This window comes from Penaeus monodon, chromosome 30 (genome assembly GCF_015228065.2).
Source record: "Penaeus monodon isolate SGIC_2016 chromosome 30, NSTDA_Pmon_1, whole genome shotgun sequence".
Taxonomy (NCBI): domain Eukaryota; kingdom Metazoa; phylum Arthropoda; class Malacostraca; order Decapoda; family Penaeidae; genus Penaeus; species Penaeus monodon.
The window spans coordinates 16,020,876-16,021,272 of NC_051415.1; the positions used below are offsets into that span (position 1 = coordinate 16,020,876).

The window sequence follows — 397 nt, forward strand, 5'->3', positions numbered from 1 at the left end:
TATGTATAATATTTTCACAATTTTCATTTGTTAATGCAAAGTCTTATTCACACCTCTCCTTGATACCCCAGGAAACTGAGGGCCGCAATTCCCCAGAGGGTTCCGAGAGCCACGATTTGGTGGAGCACGATGGCAGCAACAGCTCAGCCAGCAGCAATGTCTCCCTTGCAGACCAAGTGACTGATGTTGATGTCCTTCTCACGCGCTTCCTCAAGGTCTGCTGTGTCTTGAAGAACGACACAGACAATCGCCTCACCGAAATCGAGGAGGAGAAGTAAGACTGGGGGGCGGGTGTTAGGTCACTCTAATGTGTGAAATAAGATAGAAATGATAGCTTTGCTTAAAATATTACATGCTCCATTTTCTTGCATTTTCCGTTTAGTCCTTTTCTTTCTTG

The 397-nt window shown here is 45.1% G+C and overlaps 1 protein-coding gene across 6 annotated transcripts in view; it reads left to right on the forward strand.

Annotated features, from left to right (window-relative positions):
- The window catches only part of LOC119592560 (early endosome antigen 1-like), a 107,753-nt gene that overhangs the window by 101,163 nt on the left and 6,193 nt on the right, over window positions 1–397 (forward strand). For all 6 annotated transcript variants that reach the window (XM_037941434.1, XM_037941436.1, XM_037941433.1 and 3 more), the window contains one exon: window positions 72–274. In XM_037941434.1, the coding sequence (XP_037797362.1) occupies window positions 72–274 (203 nt within the window). The remainder of the gene's footprint in view (window positions 1–71; window positions 275–397) is intronic.